Source organism: Eleginops maclovinus, mitochondrion, assembly GCF_036324505.1.
Source record: "Eleginops maclovinus strain R013 mitochondrion, complete genome".
In the NCBI taxonomy this organism is placed as follows: domain Eukaryota; kingdom Metazoa; phylum Chordata; class Actinopteri; order Perciformes; family Eleginopidae; genus Eleginops; species Eleginops maclovinus.
This window is the reverse complement of record NC_033386.1, coordinates 1-16,291: the sequence shown is the minus strand read 5'-3', so window position 1 is coordinate 16,291 and position 16,291 is coordinate 1. Positions and strand designations below refer to the sequence as shown.

The window sequence follows — 16,291 nt, the reverse complement described above, 5'->3', positions numbered from 1 at the left end:
AGGAAATGTACACCCTTGTCTGTTAAGCCGGCTTACACTCTGAAGGGCAAAGTGAAAAGGAAAAAAAAAAGAGAACCAGCTGCCCCTGTGGAGTGAACGCTCGGCTTGGTGGGTAACGAGGAGTATGTAATACAAGCATTAACTTATGCAAGCGTCGATGAAAGTGTGAGGAATAATATCAATCGGTGAACCTGAAGTAGGAACCAAATGTCAGGAATAGTGCACTCTGTATAACCCCCACAATTCTTGCCCCTCATCTTCAATAAACGTTAGCATTAAGTAATATAGGGATGGTAGGTTCTTACTACATTAAGATTTTTATTTGCAGGGATTTTGAGTAAAGGTATAACTTAACTAATGAGTATTATGTTGGGACTATAAGTTTCGCTAGTATCAGAATTTTAATGTATTTGAATCTTCATGTATGCTTCGTGTACCTCTAATAGTGCTTTTGACGTATGATAGGGGTTGAGTCAATTTATGTTGATTATACATAATATGTCCTTGAATGTACATATATGGTTAATATATATTAATGGTGATAATACATAGTATGTCGTGGACATGCAATGAAGGTTTACAAAGAGTAGTTTAACTTAGAATCCTAGCTTTGGGAGTTAGGGGTGGGAGTTAAAATCTCTTCTCCTTGATGCGGCAGGGAGGGATTTAACTTCCGGCCTCCGGTTTACAAGACCGGCGCTCTAACGCTGAGCTACTGGCGCAAATTGACTCTAAAAGCTTGTTCTCCACTCACCCTGCAAGAGGGAAGAGGATCAGAAAAATAGAGAAGTAGAGGACGGATGCGATTTGTCCAATAATGACATAGGGATCCTCTACAGGCATGCCCCCAATTCAGGTGAGGACTGCGACGTCTGCGATGAGAGTCCAGAAAAGGAGTTGGGAGAGGGGACGAAAGGTCATGCTTCGCATTTTGCATGTGTGAAGGAACGGCACAACTAGGAGTACGAGAATGGAGGCCAATAGAGCCAGGACCCCGCCAAGTTTGTCCGGGATTGACCGTAAAATTGCGTAGGCAAATAAGAAATATCACTCAGGCTTGATATGGGGAGGGGTAACTAGGGGGTTGGCGGGAGTAAAATTGTCTGGGTCTCCGAGAAGGTTAGGTGTGAATAGTGCGATAGTCACGAGTGCAATAAGAAGGGCTGCGAAACCGAGGAGATCCTTATAGGAAAAGTAGGGGTGGAAAGGAATCTTGTCTGCGTTCGAGTTTAGGCCAAGGGGGTTATTTGATCCTGTTTGGTGAAGAAAGAGAAGGTGGACCATAGTTGCGCCTGCGACAACAAAGGGGAAAAGGAAGTGGAAGGCAAAGAAGCGGGTGAGAGTAGCATTATCTACTGAAAAGCCTCCTCAGATTCATTGCACAAGCGTGTTGCCTACGTAGGGTACCGCAGAAAGAAGATTAGTAATTACAGTTGCGCCTCAGAATGATATTTGCCCTCAGGGGAGGACGTAGCCTACAAAAGCAGTTGCTATGACCAACAGGAGAAGGACGACCCCGATGTTTCAGGTTTCTTTATATAGGTAGGATCCGTAGTAGAGGCCTCGCCCGATATGCGAGTAAAGGCAGATGAAGAAAAAAGATGCGCCATTGGCGTGCATGTCCCGGATAAGTCAGCCGTAGTTAACGTCGCGGGTAATGTGTGCAACAGAGGAAAAAGCTGTGTTAATATCTGCGGTGTAGTGTATAGCCAAAAATAGGCCTGTGAGGATTTGAGCGATCAGACATAGTCCGAGAAGAGACCCGAAGTTCCATCATACTGAGATGTTTGAGGGGGCAGGGAGGTCCACGAGAGCGTCGTTAGCGATTTTTAAGAGGGGGTGTGTTTTTCGGAGGCTTGCCATTAAAGTTTTTGTAGTTGAATAACAACGATGGTTTTTCAAGCCATTAGTCCTGGTTAAAGTCCTGGGAGAAACCATGGCATACTTTGTGTATTTGTTTATGGTGGGCCTGGTGCTAGGAATGGCAGTAGTTGCAGTTAATTTGTCCCCGTATTTCGCGGCCTTTGGTTTGGTTGTGGTTGCGGGCATGGGGTGTGGGGTAATTATTAGCTTCGGGGGCTCTTTTCTTTCTTTAGTCCTGTTTTTAATTTATTTGGGGGGTATACTGGTTGTATTTGCGTACTCGGCAGCATTAGCTGCTGAGCCTTTTCCTGAAAGTTTTGGAACCACAGGGGCAGTGTTGTACTTTATGGGGTTAGTGGGAGTGGTAGGAGTTTTCGCTATTCTCTATATTGAGGAGGGAAGCGGGCTGGGGGGATGTTCCTCCGACGAAGTCATAGGGATGTCCTCTTGTGTAACGGAATATGATGGAATGTCACAGATATATGGGCCCGGGGGCTTTCTGTTAGTTCTTTGTGCCTGGGTTCTATTGTTAACTTTATTTGTTGTGCTAGAAATGACGCGAGGATCCAGCCGAGGGCCTCTTCGGTCAGTTAAAAGATGAGTGTTAAGGTTACGACGGCAAGGGTAAGGAAAAAGAAAAGGAGGTGAGTTTTCACTAGGCCTTGTTGGGCGTTGCTTGTGGTTGTAATCAGGGGCATATTTAGCGTGGCTGTGGCCTTCGGACCAACTTTTTCTAGCCAGGTCTGGTCAATCATTTGATTGGCGGCCGTATGGCCTAAGATTAGGGCTAGTTTTGGAGGAAGTCGATGAATAACACTGGGGAAAAATCCGAGCATGTTGGAGAAGTGATGAGGGGTGGGGAGGGAGGTTGTTTGAGGCCCGGGGAGAGAAAGGGAGGTGAATCAGAGTGCCAGGAGAAGGCCCAAGATTGTGACCACGAGGGCGGCTAGTTTCAGTATGGGGGGCATCGACATTACGGGGGTTTTCAGGGGCAGGGTGTTAAGGGTAATTAAAAACCCGGCGACGATGCTTCCTCAGGCAAGCCGTTTGAGGGAGTTGATAACCTCGGGGTAGGACTCCTCGATAGGGGAGATAGCTGGGGACATGGGGTGGGCCATGACTACAAAGAAGATTAGACGCATGCTATAAATGGCTGTAAAGGCAGTAGCAAGCAGGGTAAGGATAAGGGCTCAGGCGTTTAGATGGGAGGTGTTTAATGCTTCAATGATGGCATCTTTTGAGAAGAAACCGGCAAGGAAGGGGGTGCCTGTAAGAGCTAAGGTGCCAATAGTAAAGCAGGTGGAAGTTCAAGGGGTTTGGCGATGGAGGGCTGCTATTTTTCGGATGTCTTGCTCCCCGCCAAGAGAATGAATAATAGAGCCGGAACATAAAAAGAGCATGGCTTTAAAGAATGCGTGGGTGCAGATGTGTATAAAAGCAAGTTGTGGTTGATTTAGGCCGATGGTGACTATCATTAAGCCTAGCTGACTTGATGTAGAGAAGGCAATAATTTTCTTGATGTCATTTTGGGTTAGGGCACATGTGGCTGTGAATAGTGCTGTTAGTGCTCCTAGGCATAAACAAATAGTTAGGGCAGCGGGGTTATTCTCAAGTAGTGGGCTTATTCGGATTAACAAAAAAATTCCCGCGACGACCATAGTGCTTGAGTGTAGTAGGGCAGATACCGGCGTTGGGCCCTCTATAGCAGAGGGAAGTCAAGGGTGGAGGCCGAACTGAGCGGACTTTCCAGTAGCAGCAATAATTAGTCCGATGACAGGAGGGGTTAGGTCAAACCCTTTTGCCGCGACAAACACTTGCTGTATTTCTCAAGAGTTAAGATTTGTGGCGATTCAAGCTATTGCAAAAATCAGTCCAATGTCCCCGATTCGGTTGTAAATAACCGCCTGAAGAGCTGCTGTGTTTGCATCTGCCCGCCCGAACCATCAGCCGATAAGAAGGAAGGATATAATGCCGACCCCTTCTCAACCAATAAAAAATTGAAAGAGGTTATTCGCTGTTACTAGTACAACTATTGCGATAAGGAAAATTAGGAGATACTTAAAAAATCGGTTTATATTGGGGTCGTCGTGCATGTACCAAGCTGCGAATTCGAGGATGGACCAGGTTACGTATAGGGCCACTGGTAAAAAAATTACGGAGTAAAAGTCAAATTTAAGGCTGATATTAACGTCGAAGGTTATTGTGTTTGTTCAGCTTCATGAAGAGATGACCGCTTCTGCGCCTTCGTTCAGGAATAGAAAGAGGGGGAATAGGCTAAAAAAGAATGCTGCCTTAACCGCGGGTTTTACGTGTGTGACAGCTCAGTCCGATTTTATAGGGTCAAGGGCTAGACTGGTAATTACGGGATACGCCAAGAGGAAAAAAACAACGATCAAGCTTCAGGTTATTATGAGTGAAGGGGGGTACATAGCTACTACTTGGATTTGCACCAAGAGTTTTTGGTTCCTAAGACCAACGGATGAGCTGTTATCCTTTAGGAGCGTCGTCGAGTGAGCCCAGGAGTTCAACCTGGGGGACGGAAATTAGCAGTTTTCGTTGCTGCCAGCCTCTCTCGGTGGATAAGGGGATATTAGCCCTTATTTTTAGAATCACAATCTAATGTTTTTGTTAAACTATATCTACAGCTTACTCACCCTCAGATTAAGTGAGGCTTAAAGATTAATAAGAGAAGGGGGAGGAGGTGAAGGGCCATGAGAAGGTGTTCTCGAGAGTGGGAGGGATCGAGGGCGATTAGGTGTGTTGGGAGAGGTCCCCGCTGGGTTATGAGGAACATGTAGAGGGAATAGCTAGCGGTAATAAGTACGCCGGCCCCCGTCAGGGCTAAAGTTCAAGGGGATCAGTTAATTAAGGAGGTAAGAATTATCAGTTCCCCCATCAGATTGGGAAGAGGGGGGAGGGCCAGATTGGCGAGACTGGCAATAAATCACCATGTAGCCATTAAGGGCAGGACTATTTGCAGTCCGCGGGCCAACAGGATGTTTCGGCTGTGGATTCGTTCGTAGTTCGTATTGGCTAGGCAGAAAAGGGCAGAGGATGTCAGGCCATGGGCAATTATGAGGATGAGAGCACCGGCGAAGCCTCAGGGGGTTTGAACAAGAATTCCCCCCACTACTAGGCCTATGTGGCTTACTGAGGAGTAGGCGATTAGTGATTTTAGGTCTGTTTGACGAAGGCAAATTAGGCCCGTTATTACAACACCTCATAGTGCGAACACAATAAAGGGGTAGCTTAATTCCTTGCTAAGGGGCTCGAGGACAAGTATTATCCGTATTATCCCGTACCCACCCAATTTGAGTAGTACAGCAGCAAGGATTATTGAGCCTGCTACGGGGGCCTCAACATGTGCTTTTGGGAGCCAGAGGTGTGCTCCGTAGAGGGGTATTTTTACTAAAAATGCAATAAGGCAGCCCGCTCATCATAGCTTGTCTGCGTAGGTAGACAGGTTTAGAGGGTTTGAATATTGTAAGGTTAGAAGAGAGAGGGTCCCAGTGGTATTTTGAAGGAGGAGAAGTGCAACAAGAAGGGGAAGGGAGCTTGCGAGGGTGTAGAATAAGAAGTATATGCCCGCGTTTAGTCGTTCTGCTTGGTTTCCTCAGCGGGTGATAATTATTAGGGTGGGAAGAAGGGTGGCCTCAAACATTAGGTAAAACATAATGAGTTCGGTAGCACTGAATGCAAGGATAAGAAAAAACTGCAGGGATGTTAGAAGCATGATGTAGGTTCGTTGACGGTTAATGGGTTCGGTGGCCATGTGGTGTTGGCTTGCGATGATCATTAAGGGTAGCAGTCAGCAGGTCAGTACGAGAAGCGGGGTAGATAGGGGGTCTGTGGCTATATAGGGATTTAAGGCTGCTCATCCAGTCTCTGAGGTATTCTTAAGTCAGGTGAAGCTAATTATTGCGATCATTAGGCTGTGGGCGAGGGCTGAGGATCAGAGTCATTTAGGGGTGATTAGTCAGGTTGCAGGGATTAGCATAAGGGTTGGGATAAGAATTTTTAGCATTGTAAGAGGTTGAGGCTTTGTAGCCGGTCAGTCCCGTGTGTACGGGCGGTAGCTACTAAAATGGCAAGTCCTGCTCCTGCTTCACAGGCTGAAATAGCCAGAAGGAATAGGGGAAGGGCAGAAGAACTAGCGGAACCCATTCCGAGGGATCAGGTGGAGAGAGCAATGTACAGGGAAAGTATCATGCCCTCAAGACATAGGAGTGCTGAAAGAAGGTGTACTCGATGAAATACTAAACCTGTAAGTCCTAAAGTGAATGCTGAGGAAAAGGCGAATAGGATGGGTGTCATTAGACAATTATGGACTTAAACCACAAGTTTTTGGGCCGAAACCAAATGTTTTTCTTAAACTAACTGACTATTCAGCTCATTCGAGACCATCTTGGGCTCATTCGTAAATGAGGCCCAATGTAAGAAGAGCTAGTACGAGGGTGGCTCAGAGGAAGGAGGTCAGAGGGGAGGCCAACTGGTCTCCTCAGGGTAGGGGGAGAAGAAGGGCAATTTCTAAATCAAAAAGGAGGAAAAGAATTGCAATAAGAAAAAATCGTAGGGAGAATGGTAAGCGAGCAGATCCTAAGGGGTCGAAGCCGCATTCATAGGGGGAGAGCTTTTCATAATCTGGTGTTATTTGAGGAAGCCAGAACGATACGAGGGCAAGAACTATGGAAAGTAGGCTGGCAATTGCAATGATGGTTGCGACTAGGTTCATTATCTTTCCTTGGATTTTAACCAAGACCGGGTGATTGGAAGTCACTTATACTGTTTAGTACTAGAAAGATTATGAGCCTCATCAATAGATAGAGACGTAAAGGAATAGTCAAACAACGTCTACGAAATGTCAGTATCAGGCAGCTGCTTCAAATCCGAAGTGGTGTTGGGAGGTGAAGTGATGGTTAATTTGGCGGAGCAGACAGACTGCGAGGAAGGAAGAGCCAATAATTACATGTAGACCATGGAAACCAGTTGCCACAAAAAAGGTGGCACCGTAAACTCCGTCTGCGATTGTAAATGGGGCTTCATAGTATTCTATTCCTTGAAGGAATGTAAAGTAGAAGCCAAGGAGGATTGTTAAGGTTAAGGATTGGATAGCCTCTTTTCGTTGGCCTTCCATGATACTGTGGTGGGCTCAGGTGACGGTAACCCCAGAGGCAAGCAGCACGGCCGTGTTAAGTAAGGGGACTTCAAAGGGGTCTAGGGTGGTGATACCTGTGGGAGGTCAGCAGCCCCCCAATTCTGGAGTGGGAGCGAGGCTGGCATGGTAAAAAGCCCAGAAGAAGCCTAAGAAGAAGAACACTTCTGAGGTGATAAATAAGATTATACCATAACGTAGTCCTTTTTGAACCGGGGGTGTGTGGTGGCCTTGAAAGGTCCCCTCCCGTACGATGTCTCGTCATCATTGGTATATTGTTAGAAGCAAAAGAATTGTGCCAAGTGTTATTAGGGTGGTTGAGTGTTGGTGGAATCAGGTTGCAAGGCCTGATGTCATTAGCAGGGCGGCAACCGCTCCTGTCAAGGGTCAAGGGCTGGGGTCGACTATATGATACGCGTGTGCTTGATGGGCCATTATGGGGGCGAGAAGAAGAAAAGTTGTATATTGGCTTCACTTAGATGTGTGTTGCTAGGTATTTTCTTGAAGGTATAATGAGAGGAGAAGGACAAATACGTAGGCTTGAATAGCTGCTACTGCTAACTCAAGAATAGTAAGGAGAGCTATCACCAGGCTTGTCAAGATAGCAACGGGGAATATTTGATCCAGAAGGAAGAGGGTGGCGGAGGAGAGTAGTTGGATTAAGAGGTGCCCGGCTGCCAGGTTTGCCGTTAGTCGAACTCCTAAGGCGAAGGGTCGAACAAATAGGCTAATTGTTTCGATAATAATCAAAACGGGGACTAAGGGGGCGGGGGTTCCTTCTGGGAGAAGGTGTCCTAGGGCAATTGTTGGTTGATTTCGTAGGCCGATCAAAACCGTGGCTAATCACAAAGGAATGGCGAATCCCATATTTAAAGGCAGTTGAGTGGTAGGGGTGAAAGTATACGGGAGTAGTCCGAGTAGATTCAGGGTAATAAGATTGATCATCAGGGCAGTAAGAAGTAGGGCCCATTTATGGGCCCCTACATTTAAGGGGAGAAGGATCTGTTTTGCAAAGTTTAAAATAAAGGAGTTTTGGGCGGCGAGGGAGCGGTCGTTTACTACGCGGTTAGATGGTGTGGGGAACAATAGTCAGGGAGCGATGATGGCAATTGCTAACAGGGGAATGCCTGCAAAATAGGGGGTAAAAAATTGGTCGAAGAGGCCTAGGATCATGGTCAGGTTCACTTTTGTCAGCTAAAAAATTTTGTTGGTCAAGGAGCGGGCTTAGGAGAGCTCATGTGTGCTATCACTTTAGCATGGCCTGTGGTAAAATACAGAAAAAAACTAAGAAGCAGTATTGCAAAACAACCGGCGTGGAAATTTTGGGGCATGTCGCTAGGGGTGGTTGGGAGGCACCAATCTTTAGCTTAAAAGGCTAACGCTAGGCCCTATTTAGCTTCCTGGCGAGGCATCTTGAATTATAAGGGCGGATCAATCTTCAAATTGTTGAAGTGGGACTGCTTCAACTACGATTGGTATAAAGCTGTGATTCGCGCCACAAATTTCTGAGCATTGACCGTACACGACCCCGGGACGAGATGCGATAAAAGCTGTCTGGTTTAGTCGGCCGGGTACTGCGTCTATTTTTACCCCAAGAGCAGGGACTGCTCAGGAGTGGAGGACATCTTCAGCAGAGACTAATACTCGAATTGGGGACTCAGCTGGCACAATTAGACGATGGTCTGCTTCCAGAAGGCGGAATTGTCCAGGGGCAAGGTCTTGTGTAGGGATTATGTAGGAGTCAAATTCAAGGTTTTCGTAGTCAGTGTATTCATAGCTTCAGTATCATTGGTGGCCCATGGCTTTGATTGTCAGATGGGGGTCATTAACTTCATCTATAAGATAGAGGATGCGAAGGGAAGGAAGAGCAATTAAAATAAGGACGACTGCTGGCAGTACGGTTCAAATGATTTCAATTTCTTGAGAGTCAAGGATGTACATGTCTGAGAGGTTAGCAGTGACCATGGCAATGATGAAATAGCCGATTAGGGCGCTAATTATAAAAACAATTATCAAAGCGTGGTCATGAAAGTGAAGAAGTTCTTCTATAACAGGAGAAGCAGCATCTTGAAATCCGAGCTGGGAAGGAAAGGCCATTAATCTATAAGACACGCGAGGAGCTAGCTCGCAATTTAGCCTTGACAAAGCTGTATAATAAAATTTTATTAGTGTCTTAAAGAAAGTGGCAGAGTGGTCATGTGATTGGCTTGAAACCAATTTATGGGGGTTCGATTCCTCCCTTTCTCGTTAGCGATGATGAATTTGTACAAATGCGGGCTGTTCAAATGTGTGGTAGGGAGGAGGGCAGCCATGGAGTCACTCAACATTGGTCGTAGTCAGTTCTACCCCTAAGACCTCTCGTTTAGCAGAGAAGGCTTCTCAGATGATGAACAGGAACATAATAACGGCGGACAAGGAGACTAGGGATCCGATTGAGGAAATTGTGTTTCAGAGGGTATAAGCATCCGGGTAATCTGAGTATCGACGGGGCATTCCGGCCAGGCCAAGGAAATGTTGAGGGAAGAAGGTTAGGTTTACCCCTGCAAACATGACGAAAAAGTGAACTTTTGTTCAGGCGGTGTGTAGGGTGTACCCCGAGAATAGAGGGAATCAGTGTACGAAGCCGGCGACAATTGCAAAGACAGCTCCTATGGAGAGGACATAGTGGAAATGTGCTACGACATAATATGTGTCATGAAGGACAATGTCTAGTGATGAATTGGCTAGGATAATCCCTGTTAGACCGCCTACAGTGAATAGGAAAATAAACCCAAGGGCCCAGAGAAGAGGAGTTTCTCATTTAATTGTCCCACCATGAAGGGTTGCCAGTCAGCTAAAGACTTTGACGCCAGTAGGGATGGCGATGATTATTGTGGCAGATGTAAAATAGGCCCGTGTGTCTACGTCTATACCAACTGTAAACATGTGGTGGGCCCAGACAATGAATCCGAGAAGGCCGATGGCTATTATAGCTCAAACCATCCCCATGTAACCGAAGGGTTCTTTTTTGCCGGCGTAGTAGGCTACAATGTGAGAAATCATGCCAAATCCGGGAAGAATAAGAATATAAACTTCAGGGTGCCCAAAGAACCAGAAAAGGTGTTGGTAGAGAATGGGGTCTCCTCCACCTGCGGGGTCAAAGAAGGTGGTGTTTAGATTACGATCCGTCAAGAGCATGGTAATGCCAGCAGCGAGGACAGGAAGGGAGAGTAGTAAAAGAACAGCTGTAATTAGGACGGATCATACAAATAGGGGTGTTTGATACTGGGAAATGGCAGGGGGTTTCATGTTAATAATGGTTGTAATAAAGTTAATTGCCCCTAAAATAGAGGAGATACCTGCTAAGTGAAGGGAGAAGATAGTTAAGTCGACAGACGCACCAGCATGGGCTAAGTTTCCAGACAAGGGGGGATAAACGGTTCATCCTGTCCCCGCTCCGGCTTCTACCCCGGAAGAGGCGAGTAGGAGGAGGAAAGAGGGAGGTAATAGTCAAAAGCTCATGTTATTTATTCGAGGAAAGGCTATATCAGGGGCGCCAATTATTAGGGGGATTAATCAGTTCCCGAACCCTCCGATCATGATGGGTATGACTATGAAGAAAATTATTACAAAGGCGTGGGCGGTAACAATTACATTATAGATCTGGTCGTCTCCCAAGAGTGCGCCAGGCTGGCTAAGTTCTGCCCGGATAAGCAGGCTAAGAGCAGTTCCCACTATCCCGGCTCAAGCGCCGAAGATTAGGTAAAGAGTGCCGATATCTTTATGGTTGGTAGAGAAAAATCAACGTGTGATGGCCACAGATAGGATGGCTGAGTTTTTAAGCGGTGGATTGTAGCCCCATAGACAGAGGTTTGAGTCCTCTTCTTATCAAGCCCTGAGGTGTTCCCACATGTCAGATTGCAAACCTGAAGTAATAGGCTAACGCCTATCGGGGCTTTCCCCGCCTTACGGCCGCCCTTAGGCGGGGAAAGGTAGACGGATGCCCGCAGGTTTGGGCGTTTAGCTGTTAACTAAAAGTTTGCAGGATCGAGGCCTGCCTGTCTAGGTAAGGCTTTAGCTTAATTAAAGTGTCTGTTTTGCATACAGGAGCTGTGGGATAGTGTCCCGCAAGTCTTATCAGGAACTGGGGGATTTTCACCCCCGCTTAGGGCTTTGAAGGCCCTTGGTCTTATACTAACCTAAGTTCCTTAAAGGGCGACTAGTGCCATTGCAGCTGGAGTGAGGGGCAAGAGAGAAATAGCGGCAAGGGCTAAGATGGCAAGGGGGAGTGTAAGTTGGGCGGAAGGAAGACGTCAAGGAGGGGTGCTCGTGATGTTGTTGGGGAACATAGTTAATGTCATGGCGTAAGTAAGGCGAAGGTAGTAGTAGAGGCTGAGGAGGGCAGTAAGTGCGGTGATTGTGGCGGTGGCAGGAAGTCCTTGTTTGGATAACTCTTGTAGGATAAGTCACTTGGGTATGAATCCTGTCATGGGGGGCAGTCCAGCGAGGGATAGAAGCACGAGGGGGGTTAAGGCCATGAGTGCAGGGGCTTTGGCTCAGGAAATAGCCAGCATGTTGATGTTGGTGGCCTTGTTTAGCTTAAGGGTCAGGAAAGTTGCCGAAGTTGTAATTACGTACACGAGGATGGCGAGGGTGGTTAAGGAGGGGGAAAATTGGACAACAAGAATCATTCATCCAAGCTGGGCAGTAGAGGAGTAGGCCAAGATTTTCCGGAGCTGGGTTTGGTTTAGGCCTCCTCATCCCCCTACGAGGGTAGACATGAGGCCAAGAAAGATTAGAAGGGAGGAGTGTGGGGGTTGAATTTGAAGTATTAAGGCGAGAGGGGCCAGTTTCTGCCAAGTGGCCAAGATAAGATTGGTGGTCAAGTTTAATCCTTGAAAGACCTCGGGCAGCCATGAGTGGAGGGGGGCGAGCCCTAGCTTGAGGGAAAGGGCGAGAGTAATAATGGCGATAGGGAGAGGGTGGGCGGCCTGGTGGATGTCCCATTGTCCTGTGAGTCAAGCATTGATAACGCCGGCAAAAAGTAGTACGGCAGCGCCGCTTGCTTGAATTAAGAAGTACTTGGTGGCCGCTTCAACTGCTCGGGGATGGTGATTCTGCGCTATCAGAGGAAGTATCGCAAGGGTGTTAATTTCAAGGCCTACCCAGGCGAGGAGTCAGTGAGTGCTCGAAAATGTAATCGTAGTTCCTAGGCCTAGGCTAAATAGTAGAATGGCTAAGATGTAGGGGCTCATTAGCAAAAGAAGGATTTTAACCTACATTTTAGGGGTATGGGCCCGATAGCTTATTTAGCTGATTTTACTAGATTGTAGTGTAGTTGGAAGCACTAAGAGTTTTGATCTCTTTAGGTCGGGTTCAAGTCCCCACTCTCTAAGGAGTTGGAGGGGTTCTATCCCTCATGATTCACTCTATCAAAGTGACCCTTTATTTCAGGCACAGCTCCTTGGACTATAGTTGAGGGGGGAGCCCAGTAAATGCGATGGGGATCGCCAAATGTCAAATTACTAAGGCCAAAGTTAGTGGAAGAAAATTCTTTCAAATTAAGTGCATTAATTGGTCGTACCGGAATCGAGGGTAGGAGGCTCGAACCCAGAGAAACACAACCGAGAGGAGGGCTGCTTTTAATATAAGGTTTGTGGTGGTTAGTCCGGGGAGGGAGGGGAAATGTGAGGCCCCCATAAAGAGGATTGCGGATAGCGTATTTATAAGTAGGATGTTTGCATATTCTGCCAGAAAAAATAGGGCGAAAGGGCCTCCGGCGTACTCCACGTTAAACCCAGAGACAAGCTCAGATTCTCCCTCGGTTAGATCGAAGGGGGCGCGGTTGGTTTCGGCTAAAGTAGAAATATATCACATTGCGGCCAAGGGTCAGGCAGGCAAAATTAGTCAAGTGCTCTCCTGTGCTACACTAAAGGTTTGAAGGGTAAAGCCTCCCGCAAAGATGATTACGCTGAGGAGAATTAGGCCGAGGCTCACTTCATAAGAGATGGTCTGGGCTACTGCTCGTAGTGCACCAACGAGGGCGTATTTTGAATTGGATGCTCATCCTGACCCAAGGATGGAATAAACTGCTAAGCTGGAGAGGGCAAAGACGAAAAGCACCCCAAGGTTCAGGTCAATGACAGGATAGGGAAGAGGCATGGGGGCTCATAATGTAAGGGCCAAGGTAAGCGCCAACATGGGGGCAAGCAAAAATAGAAGGGGGGAGGAGGTAGAAGGTCGAATGGGTTCTTTAATGAATAGTTTCACTCCGTCTGCGATTGGTTGAAGAAGTCCGTAGGGCCCAACAATGTTGGGACCCTTCCGTAGTTGTATGTAGCCGAGTACTTTTCGTTCAAGGAGGGTTAAGAAAGCTACAGCCAGTAGCACGGGGACAATAACGGCCAAGGGGTTAATAATTTGCGTAAAAAGTGCTGAAATCATAGTTAAGGAGAGGACTTGAACCTCTGTTTAAAGGGCTTAGGTCTTTTGCATTTGCCGGGCTCTGCCACCCTAACATACCATTTTCTCTGGTGGGGAAGACATACCCCCTCGCCTATTTTAGTTGTTTTCATTAGGTAGGGGTAAGGTGTACATGATACATTGACCTTTTCTTTCCGGTCCTTTCGTACTAGAAAAGAGCATGTCATAGATAGAAACTGACCTGGATTACTCCGGTCTGAACTCAGATCACGTAGGACTTTAATCGTTGAACAAACGAACCCTTAATAGCGGCTGCACCAATAGGATGTCCTGATCCAACATCGAGGTCGTAAACCCCCTTGTTGATATGGTCTCTAAAAGGGGATTGCGCTGTTATCCCTAGAGTAACTCGGTCCGTTGATCGGCATTGCCGGATCTTTAGGTCAAAAATTCTGTTTCTTAGAGCTGTGGCTCTGAGCTTAAGGAGCAGTACTCCTGTTCCACGTGGGGGTTTTTTCTTTCCCCGCGGTCGCCCCAACCAAAGACAGGAGGGCAGGGTCCATTTGGTTTGTCCCGTTATTCGGGGGTCTTTGTAGTCTGGTCTACCTTTTGTCTAAAGCTTCATAGGGTCTTCTCGTCTTATGGATTTATTCCCGCTTCTGCACGGGAAGATTAATTTCATTAACTTAGAAGAGGAGACAGCTAAGCCCTCGTTATGCCATTCATACAGGTCTCCATTTAAAAGACAAGTGATTGCGCTACCTTCGCGCGGTCAAAATACCGCGGCCGTTAAACTTATAGTCACAGGGCAGGCGGGACCTCCTATACGTTGAGTTGCAAGAGGCGATGTTTTTGGTAAACAGGCGAGGCTTCATGTGTTTGCCGAATTCCTTCTCTTCCTTTCAGTTTTTCCCGGGGGGCACACCTGTGTTGGGGTAACGGTTAGTAGTTGGAGGTTTTTCTAGTTATTTGATTTACCTTCTAATGCCCTCTTTGCTTGGGGCCGTTAATATTCGGTGGTTGGTCCATTCCGATTTACACGTGTGCGGGGAGAAAGACATAGCTTTCTTATTACTCATATTAGCATGGTCACTTCCATGGGGGCATGGAACGGCCCAATAAATTTAGGGGGATGAGATTAAATGATCGGGATCGGGGGCGGGGCAAATTGTTCTGAGCTTAGACGCTTTCTTCAAGGGGTGGCTGCTTTCGGGCCCACGAGAGTTATTTACCTTAGGTTATTATGATCTTTACCCTCCTGGGAAAGTTGTATCTTGTTTCAAAGGGGCTGTACCCCCTTTGAATAACTCTCACGGTTTCTCAAGGTATCAGGGAGAGGTGTACACTGAGATGAAGGGAGAAGCCGGGAGGCTGAACTACTATTCATTTCTTGGGCAACCAGCTATAACTAAGTTCGGTAGGTCTTTCACCTCTACTTAAAGCTCTTCCCACCCTTTTGCGACAGAGACGGGTTTGCCCTATTATCAGGCTGTCTTGAAGTAGCTCCCTTAGTTTCGGGTCAACAAACTAAAAAGCTTTTTGCTTGAAAATCACTGGCTAAATCATGATGCAAAAGGGACGAGGTTTTAGCTCTACTTTTCTGCGCTTTACTGGGTTTTTTCATTTCTCTTTCAGCGTTCCCTTACGGTACTTTCTCTATTGCTCCTAGGCCCTTTTCTGTCGCCCATACTAGGGGTTAAAAATGATTTGTTTCGTTTATGATTCGTGTATTAAGGGGTATTAATAGTGAGGTGTTGAAGTTGTCTAGGTGGGCTAGCTGTTCGGCATCAGGGCAATCCGACTTGCACGGATAACTCCTCGGTGTAAGGGAGGGGCTTTTCTAATTTAGCTATGCTCTGGTTATTAGTCCAAGTGCACCTTCCGGTACACTTACCATGTTACGACTTGCCTCCCCTTTATTGCTCTAAGGTTTTAAATAGTTAGGGTGATGTGTTTGGGGAGAGTGACGGGCGGTATGTGCGCGCTTCAGAGCCAATTTCAGCGGGACGCTCTATTTCCCGCTTACTGCTAAATCCTCCTTCAAGATCTACGTTTCAGTAGATCATTCGTATACCCTAAAATAGGGAATGTAGCCCATTTCTTCCCTTCCCATACGCTACACCTCGGCCTGACGTTCTGGGCTTTGCCAATTTTGCCTACTTTTGAACCTTCACAGGGTGGGCTGACGACGGCGGTATATAGGCGGGGAAAACAAGGAAAGGTGAGGTTGAACGGGGGTTATCGGTTCTAGAACAGGCTCCTCTAGAAGGATCTAAAGCACCGCCAAGTCCTTTGGGTTTTAAGCTGGTGCTCGTAGTTCCCAGGCGGATAGGGGGTGTGTTACTCTATCAATGTTTACGGCTAGGCATAGTGGGGTCTCTAATCCCAGTTTGTTTCCTAGCTTTCGTGGGTTCAGGGTTTAATAAAGCCACTTTCGTGGTTGAACTTCTTGCCTCCGGATGCGTATAACAGCTTTGAGGGCATTCGGCTTTAGTGTTAATTTTTTCCTAACCACTCTTTACGCCGTAAACTATCAACTTGGGCCTCTCGTATAACCGCGGTGGCTGGCACGAGTTTTACCGGCCCTTTTAGCTTTTACTAAGTCAAGTTTTCACTCATGGCTTAATATTTATCACTGCTGAGTTCCCTTGGGGGTGTGGCTAAACAAGGTGTCATGGGCTGAAAATGTGCCTGATACCAGCTCCTTGTTCCCGGGCGGGGAACTGTGGGCATTCTCACAGGGGTGCGGATACTTGCATGTGTAAGTTCGGCTAAAGCTGGTAGTAAAGTCAGGACCAAGCCTTTGTGCTTGCGGAGCTTTCTAGGGCCCATCTCAACATTTTCAATGTTACGTTTTAAATAAACCACGCTAGC

The 16,291-nt window shown here is 47.0% G+C and overlaps 13 protein-coding genes and 24 non-coding genes across 37 annotated transcripts, besides 1 other annotated feature; 9 read left to right on the top strand and 28 right to left on the bottom strand. All coding sequences in view use genetic code 2, as the record gives it.

Annotated features, from left to right (window-relative positions):
* Window positions 1–580: part of a D loop (control region) that runs on past the window's edge.
* trnP lies at window positions 581–650 on the top strand. The gene has a single exon. It is a non-coding gene; the product is annotated as a tRNA-Pro (tRNA).
* On the bottom strand, window positions 651–722 carry trnT. Its single transcript has one exon. It is a non-coding gene; the product is annotated as a tRNA-Thr (tRNA).
* Window positions 723–1,863, bottom strand: CYTB (cytochrome b). The gene has a single exon. A coding segment is annotated over exon 1 (1,141 nt).
* A 4-nt stretch (window positions 1,864–1,867) lies between these two features.
* On the top strand, window positions 1,868–1,936 carry trnE. The gene has a single exon. It is a non-coding gene; the product is annotated as a tRNA-Glu (tRNA).
* Window positions 1,937–2,461, top strand: ND6 (NADH dehydrogenase subunit 6). Its single transcript has one exon. It carries the CDS (start codon window positions 1,937–1,939, stop codon window positions 2,459–2,461), a length of 525 nt encoding a protein of 174 aa, YP_009340804.1.
* Window positions 2,454–4,292, bottom strand: ND5 (NADH dehydrogenase subunit 5). The gene has a single exon. The coding sequence runs from the start codon at window positions 4,290–4,292 to the stop codon at window positions 2,454–2,456; it is 1,839 nt and encodes a 612-aa protein (YP_009340803.1).
* Window positions 4,293–4,365, bottom strand: trnL. Its single transcript has one exon. It is a non-coding gene; the product is annotated as a tRNA-Leu (tRNA).
* A 5-nt stretch (window positions 4,366–4,370) lies between these two features.
* Window positions 4,371–4,437, bottom strand: trnS. Its single transcript has one exon. It is a non-coding gene; the product is annotated as a tRNA-Ser (tRNA).
* Window positions 4,438–4,506, bottom strand: trnH. Its single transcript has one exon. It is a non-coding gene; the product is annotated as a tRNA-His (tRNA).
* ND4 (NADH dehydrogenase subunit 4) lies at window positions 4,507–5,887 on the bottom strand. The gene has a single exon. A coding segment is annotated over exon 1 (1,381 nt).
* ND4L (NADH dehydrogenase subunit 4L) lies at window positions 5,881–6,177 on the bottom strand. The gene has a single exon. The coding sequence runs from the start codon at window positions 6,175–6,177 to the stop codon at window positions 5,881–5,883; it is 297 nt and encodes a 98-aa protein (YP_009340801.1).
* trnR lies at window positions 6,178–6,246 on the bottom strand. Its single transcript has one exon. It is a non-coding gene; the product is annotated as a tRNA-Arg (tRNA).
* Window positions 6,247–6,595, bottom strand: ND3 (NADH dehydrogenase subunit 3). Its single transcript has one exon. A coding segment is annotated over exon 1 (349 nt).
* Window positions 6,596–6,665, bottom strand: trnG. The gene has a single exon. It is a non-coding gene; the product is annotated as a tRNA-Gly (tRNA).
* On the bottom strand, window positions 6,666–7,450 carry COX3 (cytochrome c oxidase subunit III). Its single transcript has one exon. A coding segment is annotated over exon 1 (785 nt).
* Window positions 7,451–7,504: 54 nt separating this feature from the next.
* On the bottom strand, window positions 7,505–8,200 carry ATP6 (ATP synthase F0 subunit 6). Its single transcript has one exon. It carries the CDS (start codon window positions 8,198–8,200, stop codon window positions 7,505–7,507), a length of 696 nt encoding a protein of 231 aa, YP_009340798.1.
* Window positions 8,179–8,346, bottom strand: ATP8 (ATP synthase F0 subunit 8). Its single transcript has one exon. It carries the CDS (start codon window positions 8,344–8,346, stop codon window positions 8,179–8,181), a length of 168 nt encoding a protein of 55 aa, YP_009340797.1.
* Window position 8,347: 1 nt separating this feature from the next.
* Window positions 8,348–8,421, bottom strand: trnK. Its single transcript has one exon. It is a non-coding gene; the product is annotated as a tRNA-Lys (tRNA).
* Window positions 8,422–9,112, bottom strand: COX2 (cytochrome c oxidase subunit II). The gene has a single exon. A coding segment is annotated over exon 1 (691 nt).
* Window positions 9,113–9,119: 7 nt separating this feature from the next.
* Window positions 9,120–9,190, bottom strand: trnD. The gene has a single exon. It is a non-coding gene; the product is annotated as a tRNA-Asp (tRNA).
* Window position 9,191: 1 nt separating this feature from the next.
* trnS lies at window positions 9,192–9,262 on the top strand. The gene has a single exon. It is a non-coding gene; the product is annotated as a tRNA-Ser (tRNA).
* COX1 (cytochrome c oxidase subunit I) lies at window positions 9,263–10,813 on the bottom strand. Its single transcript has one exon. The coding sequence runs from the start codon at window positions 10,811–10,813 to the stop codon at window positions 9,263–9,265; it is 1,551 nt and encodes a 516-aa protein (YP_009340795.1).
* A 1-nt stretch (window position 10,814) lies between these two features.
* Window positions 10,815–10,885, top strand: trnY. Its single transcript has one exon. It is a non-coding gene; the product is annotated as a tRNA-Tyr (tRNA).
* Window positions 10,886–10,952, top strand: trnC. Its single transcript has one exon. It is a non-coding gene; the product is annotated as a tRNA-Cys (tRNA).
* Window positions 10,953–10,987: 35 nt separating this feature from the next.
* On the top strand, window positions 10,988–11,060 carry trnN. The gene has a single exon. It is a non-coding gene; the product is annotated as a tRNA-Asn (tRNA).
* A 2-nt stretch (window positions 11,061–11,062) lies between these two features.
* trnA lies at window positions 11,063–11,131 on the top strand. Its single transcript has one exon. It is a non-coding gene; the product is annotated as a tRNA-Ala (tRNA).
* Window position 11,132: 1 nt separating this feature from the next.
* On the bottom strand, window positions 11,133–11,203 carry trnW. The gene has a single exon. It is a non-coding gene; the product is annotated as a tRNA-Trp (tRNA).
* On the bottom strand, window positions 11,204–12,249 carry ND2 (NADH dehydrogenase subunit 2). Its single transcript has one exon. A coding segment is annotated over exon 1 (1,046 nt).
* On the bottom strand, window positions 12,250–12,318 carry trnM. Its single transcript has one exon. It is a non-coding gene; the product is annotated as a tRNA-Met (tRNA).
* Window positions 12,318–12,389, top strand: trnQ. The gene has a single exon. It is a non-coding gene; the product is annotated as a tRNA-Gln (tRNA).
* Window positions 12,389–12,458, bottom strand: trnI. Its single transcript has one exon. It is a non-coding gene; the product is annotated as a tRNA-Ile (tRNA).
* Window positions 12,459–12,463: 5 nt separating this feature from the next.
* Window positions 12,464–13,435, bottom strand: ND1 (NADH dehydrogenase subunit 1). Its single transcript has one exon. It carries the CDS (start codon window positions 13,433–13,435, stop codon window positions 12,464–12,466), a length of 972 nt encoding a protein of 323 aa, YP_009340793.1.
* Window positions 13,436–13,438: 3 nt separating this feature from the next.
* Window positions 13,439–13,512, bottom strand: trnL. The gene has a single exon. It is a non-coding gene; the product is annotated as a tRNA-Leu (tRNA).
* BW217_gr01 lies at window positions 13,513–15,204 on the bottom strand. Its single transcript has one exon. It is a non-coding gene; the product is annotated as a 16S ribosomal RNA (ribosomal RNA).
* trnV lies at window positions 15,205–15,276 on the bottom strand. Its single transcript has one exon. It is a non-coding gene; the product is annotated as a tRNA-Val (tRNA).
* Window positions 15,277–16,223, bottom strand: BW217_gr02. Its single transcript has one exon. It is a non-coding gene; the product is annotated as a 12S ribosomal RNA (ribosomal RNA).
* On the bottom strand, window positions 16,224–16,291 carry trnF. The gene has a single exon. It is a non-coding gene; the product is annotated as a tRNA-Phe (tRNA).